The sequence below is a fragment of the Scleropages formosus genome, chromosome 4 (assembly GCF_900964775.1).
Source record: "Scleropages formosus chromosome 4, fSclFor1.1, whole genome shotgun sequence".
Taxonomy (NCBI): Eukaryota; Metazoa; Chordata; class Actinopteri; order Osteoglossiformes; family Osteoglossidae; genus Scleropages; species Scleropages formosus.
The window spans coordinates 9,011,239-9,034,903 of record NC_041809.1 but is presented as its reverse complement, the minus strand read 5'-3'; the positions used below and the strand labels follow the sequence as shown (position 1 = coordinate 9,034,903).

The 23,665-nt window shown below is 41.5% G+C and overlaps 1 protein-coding gene across 4 annotated transcripts in view; it reads right to left on the bottom strand.

Moving 5' to 3' along the window:
* The window catches only part of adgrb3 (adhesion G protein-coupled receptor B3), a 161,230-nt gene that overhangs the window by 41,932 nt on the left and 95,633 nt on the right, over positions 1-23,665 (bottom strand). For all 4 annotated transcript variants that reach the window (XM_018749549.2, XM_018749552.2, XM_018749550.2 and 1 more), the window contains 4 exons: positions 13,293-13,439; positions 10,898-10,973; positions 5,556-5,658; positions 3,895-3,938 (listed from right to left, as the gene is read on the bottom strand). In XM_018749549.2, coding sequence (XP_018605065.1) covers positions 3,895-3,938; positions 5,556-5,658; positions 10,898-10,973; positions 13,293-13,439 — 370 coding nt within the window. The remainder of the gene's footprint in view (positions 1-3,894; positions 3,939-5,555; positions 5,659-10,897; positions 10,974-13,292; positions 13,440-23,665) is intronic.

Below are 23,665 nucleotides of genomic sequence, written 5' to 3'. Positions count from 1 at the left end.
GTTGATTGATTGTGACAAGGGATGAAACCGGCTTGTCACCGATGACGGTCCAGGGAGCTGGGCCGGTGATGGCTGCAGTTCACCTGGTGGCGTTTAGGTGGCAGTTTGGTACGGTGGCAAGGAAGAGGCAAGAGGAGAAATAGAAAAAAAAGAGCACCCTTCTCATCGGCTTAGTGTTGAATAAAAGAGATTTTCCGTTATTCCAGGGTGCAGCACAAGAAACGTTACATGAGAAATCAGATGAGAGGAATTTGCTCGACTGCCATTTCTATGTCCTCTGCCTTGAAAAGGTGACATAGGGTGATGTGGGGACACCTTCACTTGCAAGCCCACCGTCACGAGTAAACAACAAGTCCAGCAATGGCTTCAGCAACTGATTTTTTTTTGGGGGGGGGATTCATGCAGACCGTAAATACATACAAACTTGGACTGGCAACCAATTTATTTCACTAGAATTTTTTTGCAGACAAGTAAAAAGAAAACTCGTTTAGTCTTAGAAAGTCTTCCGACATTATTTGTCCTAAGCAGACCCTGCATGGCACCTATGAGAGCGGACAATGCTTCAACTGTCCTGATCACATATAAACACCGAACTTCACACAAAGGTGCACTTTAACTAAATCATTATATGATGGGCCCTAGAGTGTCTGTCTTTAAAAGTGCTGTTAACACCTTAGATCAGCTGCATAAGCAGTTTTGGTCTAATGTTCAGCTGATGCCCTTAATGATAATTACTTCGGGTTAGTGAAGCAATGCTGCCTGATTGTAGCCACACATCTGTTAATCAGCAAAACCTCACGGCGTTCACATTTACAGTTCAGTCTTACAGTACTGCCACAAGTGAGCAAGACAAGTGAAAGATTATGAGATAAATGACTTCCAGCCATGGTTATGACTTTAAGACTGCTTCAGAATGTCTTCATCCACTCTGGTACAATGAGGTATACAAACAGAAGAGAGGTCACCAGGCTCAGGTCACGATGAGAATAGAAAAAGGAGAACTGACGTTCCCTTCAGTCCAAAAACATCACAAGTTTCATTCCATTCACCACAAGCTCAATGCTCATTAGGTTTTTCCACTTCCTCTCTGCGATGGGGGTAGGGAATAAACTCGCTTCAGTCAACCTGGAAGGTCTCCGCTTCGCAGGCAGCCGGTAATCAATCCGGACAAGCTCACAAAATCCGTCTCAGTTTCCAGGAATTAAATTCTCTGCATGCTGTCTAATTGAATTCAATTCTAAAATTTAATTCCATTAAAGCCACACAAACAGCTCAAGAGGCAAGTCAACAAGTTCAGTAATTATTTGTCCCTGCATATCCTTTTAAAAATGTGCCTATTATACATTCTAATGGAGATGTTAATAAATTGATGATAACAAATATAACCAGATTAGCAAAAAATGTGCATCAATTGTGCGATAGCTTTTCTAAATTTTTGGAAATAAATAATATTTGAAACATAATTAAATTCTGTTGAATGGTCCTTTTCTGACAGTTCACTGTTGACTCCCCTTAGCCTTACACCCAATTCTTCCGGAACAGGCTTCGGCTCACCGTGAACCTGCTGAGGACAAGCAGTTATTGAAATGGGACAGATGGATAGATGGATGACTGGTCCATTGCTGTTTGTTACCTCTTCTCTAAATCAATAACAGCCAAACCATTCAGATTATTTACACAGTATAAGTGGCTAGTTAATTTATAGTTACATTTAAATGGATAAAATATACTTTTCTTATCTTGTCCACTATGACAACTTCAGAATTGCACAACATTAGAAAAGACATCCTGTGTACAACTCTGATTTACATTTATTCATTTAGCTGATGCTTTTCTCCAAAGCAACTTACAATGTTAAGGTTGCAATTATTTGTTACAAGCTTACAATTATTTACCCATTCATATAGCTGGGTAATTTTACTAGAGCGATTTTGAGGTAAGTACCTTGCTCAAGGGTACTACAACTGGAGGTGGAGACCAAACCTGCAACCCTTGGGTCCAAAGGAAGTAACTTTAACCACTATGTCACCAGCTGTCCCTGATGTGTGGGTTAAGATTGAAAATCACCTGTTTAATTTATTAAATATATGGCAAAGCCTGATGACCAAATAAAAGGGTGGATAAAAAATACATTACAATTATGACCACACTAACACTTTCTATAAACAAAACATGAACGTATTGGATGCATATTCTGTGAAATTCAGGCTAATGTCTGTGTCTGACACCCGTAGGCACCACTGAGAAAGGGGCGTTCTCTACACCGCGCTTGTGGTGTTCGACACCTTGGGTTTCTGACGTTGCACATCTGTTCTGCAGCTCTCTGACTCCTAAAACCGAGATACCGCCTTCCATCCGGCCTCTGATTATCTAAAGGTGTGCCCTCGGCCACATTCAATATTTAAGCCCTCAATGTGGAATGCGATAACTGTGACAGTCTGACACCTGGCAGAATTCTTCCAAAGCAATAACAGACAGAGCTAACCGCCTTTTCATTTGTCTGAGCGCCGTACTTCACCTACATTCTGGCGCTCATCGGAAGATGGCAATCTGTCAAAGCCACTTGCAAAGCTCCAGGTGAAAGGTACATAAACTGAAATTGTATAACAGAATTGAGTTACAGATGGGAAAGGGAGAAAAAGAAAGAAAAAAAACAGCAAAGTATCACAAAAATCCCAAGGAATAGAAGAAAAATAATTATAAAGCTCATATCAGTTTTAAATAAGAACAGAAAAACTTCTGTTGACACAGAAATTAAATCCCTACAGAAGTTGTGTAGCGTGCAAAATCAGGGTCTAATTTTTCTTTCATATTACAGTTTAAAGAGGCAGCAGCTAAGTAACCATGGGGGAAAATGAAAAGTACATATGACTTAGTAAAGAGAGGAGGCCAAATGAGATATGATGGGAAAAAAAAAAAAAAGAAGGGGAAATAAGCTCTCATCTCTTGAGTCCAGGAGCTTTGGTTTTGCTGGAGGCTAAGGCCTTGTGCAGAGACTCTTTGTCTAGGTAACATGTAAATATCAAATCATTTAGTGCAATTTGAGCAGTGCTTTAATTGCAAGGCTGGGAATTGTGTGGGTGTACAAGTCGAGTGAGAACTGACAGAATATGAGAAATACAGAGAACCACTTTCATTGCAATGTGTGCTCCACAATCATCCTTCCCCCCCCCACGTAAGTATTATTATTATTTACCTTTGAACACCAAGTGCAAGATATACAAACACATGTTGCACAACAGCCAGTTTTATCATATCAGTTCTCAAAACAAGTCCAGGTTTATCAGCAAAATGTGTTTCATCGCAGCCTTTAGTTTAAAGACTTGCGTCTTGCATATTCAGTGCATTTTACTCAGAATACCTGGAGCTACTTCAAAATTTTCACTCCAAAATGCAAGATGCGGGCAACGCTCGCGAGACATCAAGGTGCCTATCTGAAAATGTACTTCTAGTGTAATTTCTGATTTCAGCAATAACAAATAACAACACATTTCTAACCATGCCTTTCATTGCTCTGTGCAAAGATAAATATGATGCTCATTCCTATGCATCTGAATTTCAGTTTTAAATTCTCAAACATTACTTTGCTGTGAAGAGATACAAGATATCACTCTGCTGAAGTTTTTCTTTCAGTACAGCCCTGGCCAAAGCAGAGCAATAGCAGAGACCATTTTCACTAACATCAGAAGGTGTCAAGACTACACAGAGGCAGTGCAGTCAACAGAAAGGGTTGTCATGGTTACCTTGTGTCCGCACAGTAATATGAAGACATGCCTTTGTTTTACTGACCATGAAATTGTATTTTGGGGCTGTTGTCTTTTATGAAAGATGTGGCAGATATGGCACCGCTTTACATGCATAACAGCAGCAGAACAAAACTCTTCTTCAACTTACATGATGGTGCTGTCCCACAATGCACAGAATGGATTGATGGTGCCCTGGAAGAGAAAGAAGCCATGTTCAAGATTAGTGTGTCATAATCATACACATACACATATGTACACAGATCCACTCACATGCACAAGGACATCTGCATCTGAGCGCCTTATTTCGTTGCAATCAGCGATGAGATATAGCCTGAAACAAATTTAAGAAGCAGGCTGATAGTACAGTGAGCACGGCTAGCTGAGTAACTGAGTGCTCTTTGAATAATATTGGCCGCAATCCCTGACCAATTGGCTCCTTTATCTCAGAGATTAACAAAAAGGGGAGGATTATAAAAAGAGCTGTCCTCGTAATTATCTGTGTATGCCCCTGTGTGTTTCCCTGGCGCCCCGATGAAGACAGCGACCCCAGGCACAGGGAAATTAATTACTGCACCAATTAGCAGCCATTGTTTGTTGATTAATATGGCTTAGGCTCATGGCCGGTCATTGCTGGAAGTTGTTCCTATTGTGACCGAGGTGATTCGCGCTTTTAAAAGGTGCTGTGAAGGCAGGCTCCACATGTGAAATTACTACAGTGACTGTACCCTGCTCACTCGTACCCTGATTAAGTGCCTTGGGTTGGGTTTAGATAAAAGAACTTGCAGCAGAAAAAGATATGGCTGTTTCTTGTAAAGGAAGCCTTTAACCTATAGAAGGTGAGACTCCAATTAGGCTTTAATTATTTATTGAAAGTACATGAGCGCTGGGCTGCACTCTCATTCTCCAAAGTGTTCTCTGACATTTTCTTTATACAACTCCTATAAAAAGTGCATCTTTTTCATGGGAGGCTACGTATCGTGGTCATCCATCAAGACACACACACACACACACATTTTCAGAACCGCTTGTCCCTCACGGGGTCACGGGAAACCGGAGCCTACCCGGCAACACAGGGCGTAAGGCCGGAGGGGGAAGGGGACACACCCAGGACGGGACGCCAGTCCGTCGCAAGGCACCCCAAGCGGGACTCGAACCCCAGACCCACCAAAGAGCAGGACTGCGGTCCAACCCACTGCGCCTCCATCAAGACAACCTCTTCAAACTGCATCTTAGAGATACAGTGCCATGTCATTTCTGGCTGTGTAATTAGTGTCAACATCTTATACATTTGGCTTGAATGGATCGGTTTTCTATACCGAAAGCGCACGAAGTCTGAGACACCAGTATGCACTAAAAAGGTCATGTTTATTATCTCAAATTACTTGCTCAGGTGAAAATAATTTGCACTCATTATCTGTAAATGGGACTTGATTGTCATACTTGTAGTTTATTTGGCAAAGTGGGAATCTGACTTACGGTGGGGCTTTGCCATTTCTATTGTATTGAACAATTATGCTAAATCTTGGATGGCATTTAGATGCCAACTGCTATTGTACTTGCAATGACTGGTGCTATACATCTATCATAAATTCCCTTGTTCCTTCATCTGATTACTATTTATGTCTGCACCTACCTGCAAAACACAATCCAAAGCCTTTGAAAAAACACATATCAAAGCAAACACAACAACAAGCCTGACAGCAAAGAAGCGTAATCTATTTACTGTGGTATACTGCTTTGTATTAGTGTTTTAGTTATGTTATAAGGATTGAAAACGAATTAACAGTAATAACAGAAATTATGACTTACATTAGTCAGGTGAGCGAGCTCTATCTCCAGGTGTGTCTCTGCAATTTTCGGCTCTGGCCTCACTGTCACAGCGATAACTTTGGAGTTCACAGCCGTTTTATTTCTGTTGGTAAAACATAATTATATGCATCACACATTCTGCTAATTTAGCACGTACGGCTTTACGTGCTATCCTGATTGATTGCGCTTTTACTTAACTTTATTTTAAATTGACCGTCAGCTCAAGGTTTTTCACGTGTCACAACATTTAAGCTTAGCAAAAGAAACCAATGCAAATCCCACGTTTCTGGTTCTTTGAGCCAAAGCTGAATTTGAGCATTTTCCAGGGATGCACAGTGTCAGAAAACAAATAACAATTCGTGAGACCTTCCCATCCAGAACTAACCTGACCCTCCAGAGTAACATTCCTCACCAGGGTAGCCTGGGACATGATTTCACAGTCCATTTGGGACGAATGAACAAAATTGGAAATAGACACACCTTGTGAACTCTGCCCTTTCCTAGCGAATGAATCAATGCGGATGTCACCGTGTGACACGCAAAATTCCAGAAGCAATCTTTAGCCACAAAGTGCAGCTTTTGTCATACTGTTGAGCCTACCACAAGTAAAGCAAGACGAATTCCTCAACAAATGCAAAATGACATGTCTTCCTTGACTCGTGGCAACCTCATTTTTAGTCATCAGTTTACACTTTTGTGAATAAATGGAATTGGAGGTGGAGCCATGGTTTGGCCAAGAGAGTTTATATGACTGCTAGTATTTTGAGTGTATATATATTTGCATTACATTCCATCCAAGCAGTTTTCAGACCCAGTGCTGACATTAGGATATATACTTCAGATACATATGCTTAAAGAAATAGCCATTTCAAACAACTTGTATATATCATATATGCAACATTTCTGCATTTTTCATTTAAACATGTATTAATGGTTGTATGGCCATGGGACACTTTACTTGTTCATATAATACATTTTTCACACCAATTGCCAAATAAAGTCAACCATTAGTGTCTATAGTTGAACCAGCAGGATGGATTGGCAATCCCTTGAGAAAATAGATAAAATCCAGTTCCTCAGGAGAGGCCTTGCTTTTGTGCCCTTGAGCCAGAACCTCAGTCTAAACTATTTCATCAAAATCCCAAGCTGTTTAAAAGCTGAACTGTTGAACTGTAAGTCACATTTGAAAAGTGTCTGCAAAGCAAGCAAGGAAGAAACCAGTGAAGTGAAACACTTCAGCCCTTTGCCCTATAATTACACATGCACTAATATGGTAATAACTGCTATCACAAATACAGAAACATCCAAGTGGCCGCTTTTTGGATACAGTAATTGCGTCCTTTACTGTATATAAAAAGAAAGATCGACTATGTTATCGGGAGAACAGGGTAATGTTTGCAGGGCTTAATGTCAATCCAGAGCACTGATTCTGACTGAAAACAATGTGGGGTCAAAGAAAATTAAACCGACTAATCCCTCACACAGTACTGCCACATACTGAGAGCCTACAGCACTTGAGAGGATAAACAACAGTGATGCTTAGGATGTGCTGAGACAAGTATTGAAATAATCACAAAGAACTTTGAGCGCTGCAAGCTAGCAGGAGAAAGAACAGAAAAGGCAGCAGGTGCTGTATCATTGTGAGACCTGTGGCATGCGGTACAAGACCACAGTTTTCTTTCGCAAAGAATTTGATTAACAAGTCTGATCAGGAAATTAAGTGTCATGTCTTCCCACCTCTTCTACAGCACTTTCCAGAGGACTTCCTGAAATAGTACATGCTAAATAGCAGTGACAAATGCAGTGAAAAGATGACGCCAGGATGGTGGCCTTAGAGGCAGAGATTTGAAGAAAAAGCCCCCTGAAACCGGCAAATTAAAAGAAAAGTTTAAATGGTCAAAAGAACACAGACACTGGATGCTGGATAACTGGAAAAGGGTATTATGAACGGATGAGTTTCTGTCTTCACAGTTACAGGTGACGCTGATATGTGGCGTGTACTATTTAAGGAAGCAGCACACTAAGGACCTGTAAGGCATTGGTTTGTCAAACTACAGACTCTGATGTACTTATTCTCTTGTGCAGTTGTGCATCTGGGCCTTTCGCTTTTTTCTAGCCCGGTTGGATCCAGTTTGGCCTCTTTTCTCAATATACAGTTGACCCTTAAACAATGGGGTTAGGGGCGCCGACTCCTCACGCAGTCAAAAATCCACGTATAACTTTCGACTCCCCAAAAACTTAACTACTAATAGCCTGCTGTTGACCGGAAGGCTTACCGATTACATAAACAGTCAAATAACACATATTTTGTATGTTATATGTATTATATACTGTATTCTTACAATAAAGTAAGGTAGAGAAAAGAAAATGGTATTAAGAAAATCATAAGGAAAAGAAAATGCATTTACAGTACTGTACTGTATTTATCAATACCGTAAGTTTACGTCGTCTGTTTACAAGATGAATCGTCTGTCTGTCAGTACCTACATCAATACTGTCTTATATGATACAAAACACTGTAGATGTTATACGTGATACATGTATATTTTATGGTAGGAAATGATGAAAAAGACTAGTATCTACATATATTCTACGCATTCATGACATACCTTTTTCTTAATTTTTTTGATATTTCTAGGTTACATGATTCGTCTGCGAGTTTTTGCAAATAGTTGCACATCTCCAAAAAATTTTCCAATATATTTATTGAAAAAAATCTGCGAATAAGTGGACCCGTGCAGTTCAAACTCATGTTGTTCAAGGGTCAGCTGTAGTAGTGGACGCCTTTGCATGAAATCTTCAGTTTCATAGTAATCTGACACATAACCTTCATTTTGCAAACAACAATAGACTGATGTGTTTTTTTCAGGAAGCTGTTTTTCTGAAATTTGAACCCAGAACTGAAATTTTAGGAATGTCAGTACCTTCTAACCCAAGCAAAGAAAACTTATTTGATTTCTTGAACAAAATAGTGTGCTTCAGCTGTGCTAACACAATAACAGAGGTTTCTCTGCCATCAGAGCCATTACCATGACAGTTTACCATTAGGACACTGGAATAATGGCTGCTGAAAATGAGGCTTTGAAGTCATGTGTGAATAATAAATTATAAATCAGTCATTTCAAGCGGCCATTTGCAAAATTAGTAATGATGTCTTAGCTATATAAAAAAAAAAAACAGAATTTAAAAAAGTATCAATTATTTCAAAAACATGAACCTTTCTAGGTGATTCCAAACTTCTGAGTGCTAGTGTAAATAAATTGAATAAGAAGGTTAATATTAACTTTAGGTGTATTATATGTTAGTTTCAGTACAAAAAGTAAACCAGTTGTCATCGTTCTCGTGACTTTGCCTCCATATCGTGTCCGTTGGCCATATTGTCTGTGTTCCTTGTGTACAAAAGAACATGTCGGCAGATTGTGCATTCAGATGACCTCCTCCTCTGTGATCAACGAGATGACTAATATCAGTGTCCAGCTGCAAGGAAGTATGCTAAAACTAAGGCTGAGAGCTGAACCAGGACTGCCACCAGAGTTGATGAAAAACATAAGCCTCACTAAAGTCCATGGGGCAAATACAGTCATGCTGACCCATGGCCTTCCTGTATGTGGAGATTTTCTAATGTACCCTGGTGTTTTAGTTTTATTACAGTTTGCTTGCACTCACAAAAAAAAGATTTCACAGCTAATTTTGGGTATGAATCTCTTTTTATAGCACATTAACAGCTGCGATGCTCACAGAAAGCTGTTAGCAAATAGTATGTGTCAGAGCAAGCATCAGTGAAAATATCTGTATCAGCAGCCAACAATTACAGTGCAGGAAATTGTTCTAGAACATTACGATCCTTTTGTACTTTGTTATCAAATAACTTGAACTGAATGTTACACTCTTTAAGTATTATTCAATACAAATAATTTGCCATTACATTAGCAATAATTAAACATTTAAAAAAAAAAAAATAATAACAGAAAATGTCAAATAAAAATTGTAATGCTTTTGTAATGTTACTTTCTAATGTTTGCATTTCTTTTGAAGAAGCAAAATTCTGATTATTGTAGTGCACGGTGCTCTGGAGTTCAATGGAGCAAAGAAGGATGCATGGACAGCATTCATAATGGACATTTTTTGAAACACCAGCACACAGTGAGAGGTTTCGGCGCACACCAATGGAAATAATGCTCTTGGTCTGAAGACCCCTTTTCCTCAAGGACCTGCACTTTAAGCCAGCTTTCCCAGCCTGCTTAGCCTTTCTCAAGCTTTTCTTCACTTTCCACACTGTCCAACAGGCACTCACCCCCTTATAATGCCTGTCAGCCCCTACAGCGGGGGGACAACTATTTTACAGCGCATAGTTTAGTGTTCTGTGCACTATGTTCAATTTCATTTCAGGTATATTCGTTTAGCTTACGTTTCTCTCCAAAGTAACTTACAATATTGTTACCTTCAACTATTTACCCATTTAAGCAGTTGGACAATTTTAGTGGAGCAACTTAAAGTAAAGATCTTAGGGATGGGGGGATTTGAACCTGTAACCTTGGGCACCAAAGATAACACTTCAAGCTACTATACTACCAGTCCCTTAACATTCATAGCGCTATTATGAAACAATATAAAATTCTATTGTATAAATGTGTACTAATTACATTCTACATCACTGTGCACATATTAAAAAAACTGCAGAAGGTTGTTTAATGGTTCATTTTCATTCATTCCATCCTTCTGGATACCTTCCTTCCTGTCACCAAAGACTCATCTTTTAAGCAAAACAGGAATAATTTTTAAGTTATAATTGTGAGTACATTTTTTAAACATGAACATGAAATGGCCTAACAGGAAAAAAAAAATGTAGCACCAATTTATATTTTATATATACACTATGTTTACATTAAAAATTTTAAAAAGCAACACTACATGTACCTCTGTGTATTTTTGCTAGTAAAAACTTGATGCTCATCCCTGTAACTCTAAATGAAAAATGCAAAGGCAGGTTATGTATAATCCCCTCCCAGTTACCTCTGGCTAATTTTACAGGGCATTAGCTGGTTTATTGCTGGTTTTAACTGGTTAGCTGATCTACAGCTGCATTTCTTTGGCTGTGCTATGGCTGAATTCCATCGGTTGCTCTATGGCTGGATTTCATCAGCTGCTCTATGGCTGGATTTCTTTGGCTCCTGGGCTTTCTGTTTTCCCTAAGCATGCAGAGAAATGGGTAGATAAATTCCACCAAAGCTATGGCATGGCAGACATTCTGTTTGTGATTAAAATGTCCATCACCTCTGATATGGTGCCACTTACTATGGCTGTCAAGCAGTGTGGAGGAAGATATGTGTTGCAGGCCTTACCTGGGGGAAGGCAGCATGAGTCCAAGAGTTTTGTACAGAACTGTCCCCAGTATGAATACCGGTGATCCATCCAGGTCTAGAGGGGAAGATATGGAACTCATCAATGTGGCTGTATTAGTGCATTCTGACCACACTTGTGACATAATCTAGCAAACTGTGAGCTCGGACCCTACCCTAACCCTAAGCCATCCTCAAAAGATCCATGAGATCACAAGGTAGTACAATAGTCAAAAGAAACCATTTCTATTTTAAATAACATATTCCTTATTTAATTGATCATTTAACTGGTGCTGGGTATCAGACAGCATGTTGCTTATAGCCTTAACCTTGCAATTCAAGAACCCAAGTTTGAAACCCCGCTGTCACTGTGAAACCCTTAATCAAGGTACTTACCCTGAATTGCTGCAGATAATATTACCCTCCTGTATAAATGGGTACACAGTTGTAAGCACAGTACCGTAGTATGCATTGTAAGGCATCGACTAAATAATAACAATCACTAAAACATCCCCTTCACTGGACAGCTAGTGGTGGTTAGCACAGTTGCAGTATATCCTGCATAGGCACCTGTTAACCATATCTATGTATGACCTATGCAGGAAGACCACGAGAGGAATTCAGGACTTGTAATCAATGAAATAGCTGTGAGGGAAAGGAAAGTCAGCACATTTCATCGGCAACAGAGACAGGTTGCCTGATGCTGAAGTCTGCAATGTTGGGAAAGTTGATGGACACAGCTATAACACATACATGTAGAGCTATGATGTTACGCTCTAAGAAGACATGCTTGATTTCAGACAAAGGACATTTCCTGAAATAACTCTGCGGTCTACTCCACTTCCAACATCAAGCAATCCTTGGTACTATCTTATGCACTTTATTATTTTTTGTTGCTGATGTCTTTCTCTAAACCTTACGACTTAAGGTCTGTACAGTAAGCTACTTACAATTATTTACCTGTTAATACAGCTGTGTGTCTTTTACTGTGTCATCTGAAGAAAAGTATCTTGCTTACGAGTACTACAGCAGAAACCAGCATCTGAACCCAGGTCATTCACCTCCAAAGCCATGGTTCTGACCACTGCACTAGCAGCTGCCCACCTTTTGGTCGAACGGTGAACTCCATTCTTGAAAGTGAAATTTAGATTGAAAATAAATATTAAACAGTCTTTCTGTGATCGTCCTTTACATAAGAGCTTCACAATGGGAACAGTCTTAATTACAATGCAACGCTCAGCTTCATCATGACACATCATGGTCACATTCAATGATGATAGATTTATAAAAATGGCACTGGTACAAATTTTGATTTGCAGCGCTGTCTGACCAAGCAGTCTCAGTAACTTTGCAGAAATACGCTGAGACAGGAGATGAGTACAACATTATCCCTACGCCAGTTAATAATGAATCATATGTTGTCAGGAAATAGAGTAGCTTTAAAAGCCATTAATATTATATATCATGGTTGCTCAATTTGGATCTTGGATTCCAATATGCTTTAAAGCTCTCTTAACGGGACTATGAACTCAGAAAAAGAGTGATGCTGGTTCAAACGGGACACTAAGTTCAGCCTTCAGGGTGACTGGGTGGAAACAAAAACCTTGTGAACTCAGCTCCTCAGGCTTGTAGCTGAAGATCCCCTGCTGTATATACAGTTGGACAGGGTTAAATTTCTGCTTTAGAATTCACAACTTACTAACCTTCTTGCTTCTTAAATTATTGGTGACCAACAATGTGTTTCTCTCAAACATTAGGCAATACCATCCAACATCAACCACCATTTGTCCCAAGAAGGGGGTGTGGCGAGCCAGAGCCTTACCCAGCAACACAGGGCACAAAGCCGAAGTGGGGGGGACACACCCAAGACGGGACACCAGTCTGTCACAAGGCACCCCAAGCAGGGCTCGAGCCCCAGACCCACCACACAGTGGGCACTGGTCAAACTCATCATACCCCCACATTTGACACTACACATCTAACGATTTACACCATTGTTATGAAATTCTGAGCAGTCTGCTGCTATGCTACTATAAATTATGTATGTTTGTAGACAGTGGTTTACTCAGAACCGAATGAGGTTGACTGAGCTGATATGTTTTCACTGTATACATTTTACATATCAGGAGAAATTAGGGGGTAGGGTAGTGAGTAGAGCCATTGTCTTGTACTCAGTAGGCTCAAGTTCAAATCCTGCTATTATACCCTTGCGATAACAACAAAGGGACTCAGTCTGAATTGCTTTAGCAAAAAATGAGAAAGAGTATGAAGAGATAGAGAATAAAAGGCTTCTTTCTATAGAAACCTACTGTTATAAGTTGCTTCGGTGAAAGGAATCAGCTTCATAAATTATAAGTGTCATGGAACAGGGTTAACAACACATTGCAGAATGTTTTACCCGGAGACTGAGGGATGAAAATGCCTTTGGGGATGACGACTTTGTCCTCGGAGTTCCTAGCCCAGTCCACCATGCCTTTTCTGCCCTTCATGGGGAAGTTGATGTCCGTCATCACTGACACTGCTGGCAGCTTCTGTATGCTGGCGACTAGAAAGACAACAGGTTTGCCTTTATTACCCACAGTACCACAATTATGCAATGCATGATCCAATGGTGGGTTTCACAGATCCTAGGTCTTACAAAATGTTTAGGGTGTATGACGAAGGGACAACATTTTCCAGAAAGAAAAATATGGAAAAACAAATAAAAAATAAGGAAAAATAATTGTGATGCAGAAGTTTAATCCAACTAAAACCTCAAAATTAGTTTCGAAAACATAATTCCAGAATTTCTAGGCATTTCCTAACTTTATTTCTTTGGCTTCTTCATTGGTCATGTGATTTAGCATCAGAATAGTTTAAGGTGCATCATGTCAATTGATGTAATTCAACAGGCTTTACCCCTCTTTTCCCACATTTCAGAGTGAAGACGCCTTGGATCTGCAAAGACTAAAATCAGCATGATCTCACCATAGTTTGTAATCCAATGAAAGGCAACTCAGCTGTGTGCTACAAAAGCCAATACCTGAATGAGGAAACTGTGATTACTTATTCCTGACATTAGAACCACCTTAAAAGTCTCCCTATAGATCTCATTCCAATCACAGAGTGCAAAGGTTACAGATACAGTGCAGAAGGGTAACAATTTTGGCTCAGCTTCCCAACAGCCCATTTATTGCCCTGTCAAAGGTCCCCGCACATCTTAATGAGTATGTTTTGGTGCATAATAGGCCCTTGGTGTTTCCAGATGGTTTTGATGAGAATCTGTAGCACAGATCAAAGCCCTGCTAAGGCAAAGCAGACCACTCCCCCAGAATATTGATTCGGCCAGTTGACGAAACCACACTGCAGCTTCTCGGCATCTGCCACAGCAGTCCCCACGGCAGCCACAAGGTCGTCCTCTGCCAACGCTCCTCCTATCAACCCGGTTATGGAAGGGCGTAAGATTGAGGCCAGGGTGACAGCAAGGTGTTACTGTTACAGGTAGCGTGAGCCTATGTGACTGAAACAGATGTGGAGCAGCAGCGGGTTTGAAACTAGAAGGTTGTTTGGTCAGATCCCACATGCTTCGAGGAAAGCACTGAGCACAGAGAAGGTTCTATATGGTCTACATAATGTGTAACTGTGTCTCTGCACATTCGCATCAATGCCTCACAGGGCACAAAAAAAAAGACTCCGGCACAAAAAATGTGCTTTTCGTTAATGCACCGTTTGAAAGGGAGCTGCGCATCCTGCTGAACCATTTTGTTGCAAGCCTGCTTTCACTGCGTGATGCTCGTTTGGAGAGTGCCGCAGTGGTATAGTCAGGATGCTCTGCAACACGAATGCGCCTTCAGCGGTTCGCTTCCCTGCTATGGGGCAGAGCTCTCCACGCTGTCAGTGTGACAGTGCGCCAGCAGTGAGCACCACCTAGCAAATGTATATGCCATGTACTGTCGGCAATGAATAATACTCTGTTTGGGGGAAATGACGCATGGGGATGTATTTTTAATACTGCAGCTCTGTGTGCAATTGCACAGCCCTTATTAATGAGAACATTTGCACCTGACTCTCAGACCAGGGCCCGGGGAATTTGAGCTCAGCTGCCAGACACTAATAATCAAAGGAGGCATCATGCTGACAGCTGAAATTGCCATCGATTGGGCAGGAGCTGCCTAACTCATCGTAGGCAAGGCATTCCTTAGGGTCTGCAGGACCGCCTGCATGGAAAAGGCCTATAAACCGCTTGGGACCAGGAATAAACAATCTAATGTCCAATTCACATTTGACAATTGGAAGTGGTTGGAATCTATATAATTACTCTTGGATATTTACTGCTGAAGGGTGTACCACTTTGTGTTCGACAGAGGGACGGACGCCCCACCCAGATCAATCATTTTGTGAAGAAAATGGTCACAGATGCTATCGGGAAAAGGCAGGCTGCAGTGCGATCTCCAAGGTCTCAAATCAAGGCTCTGTCTCTTTCAGCTCTTTATACAGCACAGGAAATGAATAGCTGGACCGGACCTGATGCAATTCACCACTGTTGTGCCGCATTCTGCTGGTAACGTAATCTGAGATGTGGCCGGCGCGCTGTGAGCTGGAGCTGGTGGGGGGTGGTGAGAGACACTGAGGGGGTGTGCTGGGGCTCAGGCAGGGAATCATCCTACAGCAGGCATGGAATCACAAGGAACCATGGGCCGTGGCAACCGCAGCAAGGCTGGGTGGGCAGGGGTTGGGAAGTGGGGGTTTCAAAAGCGCCAGCTGTTCAACGTGCTGCACGGCGGGGAAAAGCATTAGTCACGGGCCACACAGTGCGAATCCACAGGCGGTTGATCTGAACGAAAAAGGAGGGCTTTCAAGATGCTGGGTGACGTTGTAGGTAAATAGACTTCAGAAATCTTTTATACATCAAGCGGGAAGTCATTTCCGAAACAGGACTCAGAGAAGAAAAAACAACATTTTCAAGGACTCTTTGCACCGTTATGCGAAGGTAGCCGCTGCCGTGAGCCTGTTTGCACCAAAGAATAATGACACAAAATAGGTTGCAACCTCAACAACCAATGAGTGAGCTTGTTGCACTGAGCATTTGTCATCTGAAATGAGCCCGTGTACAGTAATACGCTAATTAGCAAAGCTGCGTTTGCGGGAATGCCTTGTAAGAACATTAACTACACAGTCCTGCTGCGATGTGCTAATGATGTAGCTACAATTAACCGCACAGACAGTATGCACGGTGTAGCTTCATTTTGTTTTAGCAGACACTTCTACTTAAAGTGCCTTATAATCAGAAGGATTAAGGATTATTATTATTATTTATTTATTATTATATATTTCATGAGAACAATTCAGCTCAAGTTCCTTGTTGAGAAACAAGGTCCTCCGTGGAACTTGAAGCAGTAGCCATGAGGTTCAAAAGCTATATTAGCAGCCACTGTGCTACTAGCTGCCCCTCAGCAGCTATTAGCAAAGGTGGAGAGGCCTCTTTCTGTAACGACTCGATGAACTAGCCTTCACCAGAGCAACATAGATGTCACATCACCCTGTAGGACATTAGCCGCGGGCACGCGCATGTTTGTCGGAATAAATGTCTTCACGGATGAGTTACTCTGGAGCCACGCTTGAGGCGTGTGCTTCCGTTGATGGCGGGTGCGAATGCAGTGTGAGCGACTCGCTGTCTAGCTTTGAAAATGTAACCAAACAGGACATCTCAGATGGCATCGCATTCCTTCTGGGGACCTGTGTGTCACGTAAGGACCGCCGGGCAGTGAGCTGTATGCCCCGGCATCAGCCACCACAACATCATTCCTTCCTCGATCGTCCTCCTGCTCCAGTGAATTCTTGCTTCACACTTCTCAGCATTTGTTGACCCTGGGATATTTGCGTGACCCACATAACCTCTCTCAGCTCTGTTCCTTATTGCTGCTCACCATCTGGGAGTATCTCTGCTGAGCAAACTTTAGCCCTCAGTACTAAAAAACCCACAACTCATATTTCCCTTTCTTCAAACTCTCGTTCATCACGAGAAGCTGTCACTTACTCTTCTGCTCATTTTAATGAAGCTGTTGAAATCAGCTTAAAATATGCACGTTCCTGCTTTGTCTCTTTTCTGAAATCCACACACACACACACACACACACACACACACACACACACACACACACACAGAGGCAGAAACCACTTGTCTTAAGCACAGTCTCTGCGAACCAGACCTAACCTGGCACCACAGAGCACAAAGCTGGAGGGGGAGGGACACACCCAGGACAGGACACCAGTCCATCACAAGGCACCCCAAGCAGGACTCAAACCCCAGACCCACCAGAAAACAGGATCTGGCCAAGGCTGCTGCACCACTACACCCCCTTTGTGAACCCATTCATACATACATTATTACTAACTGCTTGTTCAGTACGGGGTTGTGGTGGTCTCAAACCTGTCCTGGAAGCATAGGATGTGAGACAGTGTACACTCTGGATGGTACACCAGGCCATCACAGGGCAATCACAGACTCATTCACTCACACAATAAAGCCACAGAGCGTCTATTCCATCTGAAACATGTCTTTCGATTGTGAGAGGACACCTCTGAAATAGGGTGAACAAACTACACACAGACTGAACAATATCTGAAACTACACCCAAATCCATCGTGCAAGTGCTGTGAGCCCCCAGAGCTTTACCTTGCTGTACCACCGTGCCACCCAGCCTCTTGCTAACTGTACTCTCTAAATTTATCTTTCAAAATTGCAGCAGTAACCACAGAGTTGTGAAAAGTGTGTGGCTTGCAGATTGCTTCTCACACAGAGGATAATAAAGAACATTCCTACATAATTTATATAGGGAAAACTTAAGAATTCATTTTTGTTCAATATGCGTTAGATAACCCAAATTATTAGGAACACCGAATCTTCAAGAACAAGGAACGCCTCTGGATATAATATTAGTGCATGCAAAAGTACATTGGTTCTTTAATAACATTTTTGAAGTAGTTCAAAAATAAAATAGAAATTTTGTATTTCATGAGACAAAACTAGGGAAATGTTTAATAAGTGACACATCATCTAGAAAGATTTCTACCTTAAAGGAGAAATTGTACACTGGGAATTATAATTTGCTCTGTAGTGAGGGTCCAGGATGGGGGTGCAGTGGTGCAGTGGGTTGGACCAGGTCCTGCTCTCCAGTGGGTTTGAGGTTCGAGTCCCGCTTGGGGTGCCTTGTGGCAGACTGGCGTCCTGTCCAGAGTGTGTCCTCTCTGGCCTTATGCCCTGTGTTGCCCGGTAGGCTCTGGTTCCCCGCGACCCCATCTGGGACAAGCGGTTTGGAAAGTGTGTGTGTGATGGTCCAGGTTCATGTCCCCACTGTGGCACACTAGAAATCTGTAGTGGTGAGGCCTTGGAACACCAAGTTGGCCTTTTGTCCCCTTGTTTACATTTATTCATTCAGCAGACACTTTTCCTAAGCAACTTCCAATGAACTCTGTGTAGTGTTATCAGCCCACTCACCTTACTCACCAAGGTGACTTACACTGCTAGATACACTACTTACACTGGGTCACTCATCCATACATCAGTGGAAAACACACTCTCTGTCACTCACACACTATGGGTGAACCTGAACAGTGTGTATTTGGACTGTGGGAGGAAACCAGAGCATCCATGGACTTACACTGCTAGATACGTTACTTACAGTGGGTCACTCATCCATACATCAGTGGAACACACTCTCCCTGTCACTCACACATTGTGGGTGAACCTGAACAATGTCTTTGGACTGTGGGAGGAAACCCACACAGACACAGGGACAGCATGCAAACTCCACACAGACTGAGCGGGGATCAAAGCCATCTCCTCTCGCACCACCCAGGCGCTGTGAGACAGCAGCGCTACTCGCTGTGCCACCATTCCACCCGTGTTTAATTAAACTGTTTGGTATTCTCTACCCTTAACGCTCACAGTGAAAACTACAGAGCTGCAGGTTAAATTGGACAAATGTGATGTCTTCTAATTGTTGCATCACCCAGTAAAGCAGGAGGAGCAGTAAGCACAGGGTGGCTCACAGCATACACATCAAGATGGGTCCAAATCTTCAAACAGCACGAAGGAGCTATGCCCCAACAGGGAGAAATCAGAATGACATTGACTCATTTAGCTGATGCTTTTCTCCAAAGCAACTTACACTATTAAGGTTACAATTACTGTAACCCATGGGTCCAAAGGCCGCAGCTCTAACCACTACACTACCAGCTGTCTCCAGTGAGATTACTGGCCTCGAATAGATTGGGCGAACATCAAAGTATATCCACAATTTAACAAACCACAAATTAATGGATTTTGGATTTCAGTTGTATGTAAGCACTAATCTGTTATTTTCCAGCTGGTATGTCGTTGTTACTTCCCTATAATAGTCTGGTTGATTGGTTTGTGTGTGTCTACTTCGTCAGTCGTGTTACAAACGTAACTAAGATATCGACTGTTTTATCACAAATTAAATTTGTGTTGTGCTATGCTATTTTTTTCAGCAAATCATTTCAATCTCTTGCCAAGACTGACAATAATTGTGTAAGTGGAATAAAATGACTCCTCTTAGGAAATCATAGAATGTAAAGTTTTTTTCCTGTTAAATGTGGATGGGTAATTTATTATTTATTATTACTTTCAAAAGTGTAATATTTAAGAGAGCAAAGTTTGTTTTTTTATGTAAATGTGGGTGCTGCGCTCTGCTTCAAAATACATCATTTGCTATTTAAAAGAGAATTGATTTCATATAGATGCTGTTTTACGCACATTTGGATTTAACTTACGTTCGGCAAAATCGGACACCGCCTGCCCCCAGTTAGCCCATTAAATTGAGGATATGCTGTATTTGTAAAATGGAAAACAAAACAGCAAATAGAAAACCTTCATTAATTTTACTTATGGAGTCTTTGCCAAAGCTTTGCCACACAGCCATTTTCAAAGGAGTGAAAGGCTCTCCCCTTTCAATAACAAACATAAAACGGTTCTTTATTTGCAGTCTGTTTCCTTTACAGGGGTGACTGCACATGCCAGAAGAAATAAACTGCCGGTCAACGGAGGACATGAGCTGCGGCATCATGGTCTGCTCAGAGATGTCACATTCAGTCCCCTTGTCGGATGAGACGGAAGGACGACAAAGCGTGACGCTGCTCCTCCTCCTACACACCACAGACACTTTTATGCCCACCCTAGACAGAAATTCAAGCCCCAACCCAAACGGGAGGCTTTCTTCTATATGGTTAGGCATCATTTTTTTCCACGAAATGAAATGGTCACAGCTGCCAGTGTAACACGAGGTCAGTGGATCAATTAAACACTCCCCTTTAGATCTCTGTTCTGCTCTGTTCCATTCACATCACACCAAATAACAGTTCAAAGGCGACTATTCATATTCAACATTAAATATTCATATTTAACATGAATATTTAGCATCACTCAAATTGTTCCTTTTTTATTACCAGGGGACTTTGTTTCAGCCCTTGAACAAACCCATGTCTCTGTATCAAGTTAATAGGCTGCTTCACCTTATGAAGACTTGACAGAAGCATGGAGAAGGGCTGGAAGTCTTTGACAATCAGAACCCAGGGCCTTGCAAAAGAGGGTGCCATGGCGACGGCGGATATTTATTGCGGTTTCGAGAAGGTACCATAAATTAGGCCCGCAATGTTGTGGCAGTATCTTACTGAGCCAGATGCTTACTGTTTGGCTGCAGGCTGCTAGCAAAGTTAGCTGTTTATTCTTTTAATCAAGGGTGCTGGCGACACAAGAGCCTCTGCATTATTCGCCGAGATGAATATGCTGTCAATATGGGGGCGTCTTCTGAGGATTTTAAATCAACAATTCACGTCAGCTTTGTTTAGTGTCATCTGGGTCGTGGCCCAAGGGGACCAAGAGAATAATGTTGGAATAATGTTTTCTCAAACGTAGCCTTTTATCTTTTCATGTGTTAATGTGGACAATATTTGAATGAATATGGAAAGGAATATTTTACTTCATGTCAACACAGAGTTTTGCATACATATCTATTTCTTTTCTCAATTTTTTTTTTTTTTTTTTAATTGGAAAAGACATTAGGCCACTTCTGTTGTAAGTTTTCAGTTCAAACTCAGTTTCTGTAGAACGGTGACATAAACAAACCAAAATTCTGTTATTCGAAAATGCCAGGAATTATCATTATTAAATTAATAATTTTTCGGCACTTTAATCCCAAATGTAGAAAATCAGCAAATTTAATTTGATCAGTGCATGGACATGCATGGGCTAAATGTTTTATTCAGCTTGGAAACGGTGTACAGCAAGCCCCATATACTGGTAAAGTACAGCACATGAGACATGTTGTCATTTCATAATTATTACATTAATTGATTCAGAAGAAGGGATTAAAGGATAGACATGATACAGATCAATGGGTGAAGAAGAATAAGCAGATTGCGATAATGGTAGGAACAGCAATGATTACAATAATGCTACCAATGATAACAACCGAATAAGCGATGTAATCAATATAATGAAAAGTAAATCACAAAAACATCAGAAGCAAGGAAAAGCAATCAGTAAAAAGAATGACGACAAAGAACAAATGGGGTTATGGAAAAGATCTTAGAGATTATCCCTTATTAAAGCTGTTATTCAGAAGACGGCATTCAGAAAACAAATGTAAGACACTCGTCTTTCCTACAGGTGTGTACACTTGCACTTTGATATAATTATTCATGGTTTAAAATAATGACCTTACATTTCTCTTCCGATTTCTTTTTGTTGCATCTTTAAATCGTGGAGGTGTTTGCACAGGAAATACAAGATGGTACTTTTTCCCATTTAGGATTTAAATTCAGAGGTGTCTGACCAAGAACTCACTGCCATGTCACTATAACTCCTTCACACCATGGGGGTCAAATTACTGAACCATCCCTGTCCGTTTAACAGCATACAGTCACAGCAGTCTATATTACAGCCAACTGTAGAGCCAATTTTACCAAACAAATTCATTCAAATTGTACAGGGACATCTGCTATGCAACAAAAGAGCCTTGACTGAAATATAATTCCTGATTCTTTTCTGTTTTACTCTTGTGATGAACTGATAATAAATGTATCTCCTAAGGGATGAACTATTATTTCATAAATCCTTGTCTTGCTGCTGAGCATCCACATCACACCAATCAAGGAGTAGAAGTGCACCCCTGAGGTAATTATAATGATTTGTTTTTTTGGCACAAGTATAAAATAATGACAGTGTATCTGTCACACAGGTAATACAAATTAATGCAATATCTCACTGATGAATTACACTTTTCCCCCCCCATCTACAAAACTTTTCCTATAATTTTAGTATCCATTATTATTTAAATCCCTTTGGAGGTCCAATCTACACAATAATAAATATCAACATAGCGATGCAAAAACATTATAGATACATAACTATCAGGACAAACCATGTTCTGGACACTATGAAAGTTAATGTTCCACATCATTATAAAGATATTGCTTAAAGGAAAGAGTTTTTGCATGTATTCCCAGCGCAACTCCAAATTCATAACTACTCTACAAGTCCCCCAAAAGTATGCAGCCATTGAATAATCAGAAATGACAGACTGCACAACAAAACAACCTCAACATACGTGCAGTGTATCTGCATATTTATAGTACAGTGCTCTGTGGGTCAAGCTGTAAAAAAATGGCCTACAGCTTTGCAGCCCATTTTCAGGATTAAAAAGATTTTTAAAATGCGATACCTGGAAAAGCACATCCTGAATGAGCTTCCTGTCCGTCGGCAGATGGTCGACCTAGGTGGGCCATTACTGGCAAACCGTGGAGCGAGTGTCTGGTGGGGCTGTGCTAATGCGAATCCTGCCGTGTAAATGGTTTACAGGCTGCTCATTGTGAGGCTACTGACGGCGGAACGTCGGTACACAGTGTATGAGTGCCTACAGAATGCGAGGCAGGAACGTCTGCTGAACCTAAGACCCGAATGAACTGAAACAGTAGGTTTGATTAGAATATAGACACAGTAAGAATCCACAGTGAAATAAGTCAGTGGTAAAATAACACATAAAATTCTCCAGCATTAATTTAACGCCAATGTTTTGTTGACGTCATGGATCAATCGGAAGTAAATGGGGCTTATTGGTTGGGCCAAATGCGAAGCTTTTAAAAAGTAAATTGGCAAAGTGTCTGAAACTGTTAAAATGTACTTGAAACCACAAACTTTTTTGATATGTTCTTGTCCCACACTATATGGACACAATGCAGGAAAAATATGGGTGTCCATTAATTACAAAAGAAAACAAGGTATGGATGTGGCGGCATGGCGGGTTCAGCCAGTGCCCGCCGTGTGGTGGATCTGGGGTTTGAGTGCTGCTTGGGGTGCCTTGCGATGGATGTGTCCTTTACCCTCTTTGGCCGTGCACCCAGTGTTGCCGGGTACGGCTCTGGTTTCCCAGCGAGCCCGCTTGGGACAAGCGGTTGTTGACGATGGATGGAACAAGGTATGGGAGGTCTCCCTACCAATATTCAACAAACCTATTTATGAACCCACCTGTATTCATGCATAACTAGAAGTCTTATTGCTAACACATAATAAAATAATAGCACACACACACACACACACATTTTCAGAACCGCTTGTCCCATACGGGGTCACGGGGAACCGGAGCCTAACCCGGCAACTCAGGGCGTAAGGCCGGAGGGGGAGGGGACACACCCAGGACGGGACGCCAGTCCGTCGCAAGGCACCCCAAGCGGGACTCGAACCCCAGACCCACCGGAGAGCAGGACTGTGGT